A 1735-nucleotide genomic window follows, 5' to 3' on the forward strand; every position below is an offset into this window, starting at 1 on the left:
ATGCGAGTGATATAAACAATTTTATTAGAGAGCATATATATAATATATAGCACTCTAAATTATTAAATTTTGAATTTTTGTGTTGCCCCGTAGTTTAATTAGGGCAAAACTAATTTTATAACTGCATAAACGTTAGAAGGCTTTCATAAGACGCGGCATTAATAAACGCGGGGTGGTGGTGGTGCAACACAATTCGTTTTCCTCGAATGTTCATATTGAAATTAATTAATCTTCTCTCTTAGGTTCGCAGCTAATCTCTATAAATTAAAAAGCACTTCAATCAGCATCATGAACGTTAATGTGAAATTAATATAATCCTTCTTGATAAGTGATAGTTCGTTCTTAGTAAGTAGTGATCTGATAGCCCTACATACAAAGATCAAGTTAACTTTACGCAGCTTAAACTAGCGGGTTTTAGTTGTTGAATTTGAATAATATTGATTATTGTGTTTCTAAAATGAACACACTAAGCCAAGCTGGAGACTTAAAGCGGAGACGTGAGGAGGGAGGCATCTGGTATCAATAAACAAATTCTAATTTCTTATCTGCTATATTGTGTGTTTAATTAAGTTGTGGTTTCTTTCTCTTGTGTCTTGTGTTAATTACTTAGTATCAGGACTGGAAAATATGTGAAGCTCAACATAGAAACGGAAATCGTGCCGGCTCTCACAAAATTCATTCGGAAAGTGGTAACAAAATACATAACACTCTTTTTTATTTTCTTTGAAAAATTCGGGAAGTAGTTAACTTAACGCTTATGGTCTCTGTATCGTATTATTTCAATTAGGTAAAGGAGGAGTTGGAGAGCAAACTGTCCGTGGCGGAGCTCAAAGCATCACTACATTCAGGGTTTGTTTTAATTTCTTCCTCTTAATTAATTTAATTCTTAATAATATGGATGAAGTAATTGATGTAATTTAATTTGTTGCAGCGTAACGACGACATCTGCTAGGGCGGCGGAGAAACGCTACAAGTTGGTTTTCAAGGGTGATTTGGGTGATACAATTTATAAAGACTCCAAAATCAAAGCGAAAGAAAATGATGTTGAGGTTTCTCTATATGATACTGTGAGTAATTCAGTAGTAACACATGGCCCACTGTCTTCCATTAAGGTCGAGATTTGTGCCCTCAACGGCGATTTCGGCTCCAATGGAAGGTGGAGCACAAGCGAATTCAAGCACAACATCGTTCACCAAAGAGAAGATAAAGCCATGTTACTAAAAGGAAAAACGGTTATCACACTAAAGGAAGGAGTTGGTCACATCAACATGAGCTTCACCGGTAACTCAAAGCGTACAAGAAGCAGCCGTTACAGATTAGGAGCCATTGTTCACTTACCTTGTCATCAACAACACGTCGGAGAAGCTGTAAGCAATCCTTTCAGGGTCAAGGAAAGCAGAGGTCACTACTCAACTAATTATTTACTTAATAATAATAATTAATTACACATAATCTTAATCATCAACCATTATCAGGGAATAAGAAGCATTACCCTCCCTCACCTAAGGACGAAATATGGCGATTGGTCAACATATCAAAAGATGGTCACGTCCATGACCGCCTCTTTCGTCACCTTAAAATCCAAACTGTTGAGGATCTCTTGCGTTTTGACAACCCCACCGATCTTCCTTTGTTACAAAAGGTATGTTATTTGTTCATGTTTTATTTTTTTACTATTTGAAACTTAATTATTAATAGGTTTCAGCGAACATGCAAAATTTAAATTTTTTTTGCA

At 35.9% G+C, this 1735-nt stretch overlaps 1 protein-coding gene across 3 annotated transcripts in view; it reads left to right on the forward strand.

Annotated features, from left to right (window-relative positions):
- The window catches only part of LOC107645946 (protein SAR DEFICIENT 1), a 5296-nt gene continuing 3568 nt past the window's right edge, over nt 8-1735 (forward strand). Inside the window, exons 1-5 of one of the 3 annotated variants that reach the window (XM_016350104.2) lie at nt 8-516; nt 611-689; nt 788-849; nt 932-1401; nt 1476-1642. In XM_016350104.2, coding sequence (XP_016205590.1) covers nt 458-516; nt 611-689; nt 788-849; nt 932-1401; nt 1476-1642 — 837 coding nt within the window. In that variant the 5' untranslated portion in view covers nt 8-457. The remainder of the gene's footprint in view (nt 517-610; nt 690-787; nt 850-931; nt 1402-1475; nt 1643-1735) is intronic. The other 2 variants (XM_016350102.2, XM_021104006.1) reach the window with 2 other exon arrangements.

Source organism: Arachis ipaensis, chromosome B06 (genome assembly GCF_000816755.2).
Source record: "Arachis ipaensis cultivar K30076 chromosome B06, Araip1.1, whole genome shotgun sequence".
In the NCBI taxonomy this organism is placed as follows: domain Eukaryota; kingdom Viridiplantae; phylum Streptophyta; class Magnoliopsida; order Fabales; family Fabaceae; genus Arachis; species Arachis ipaensis.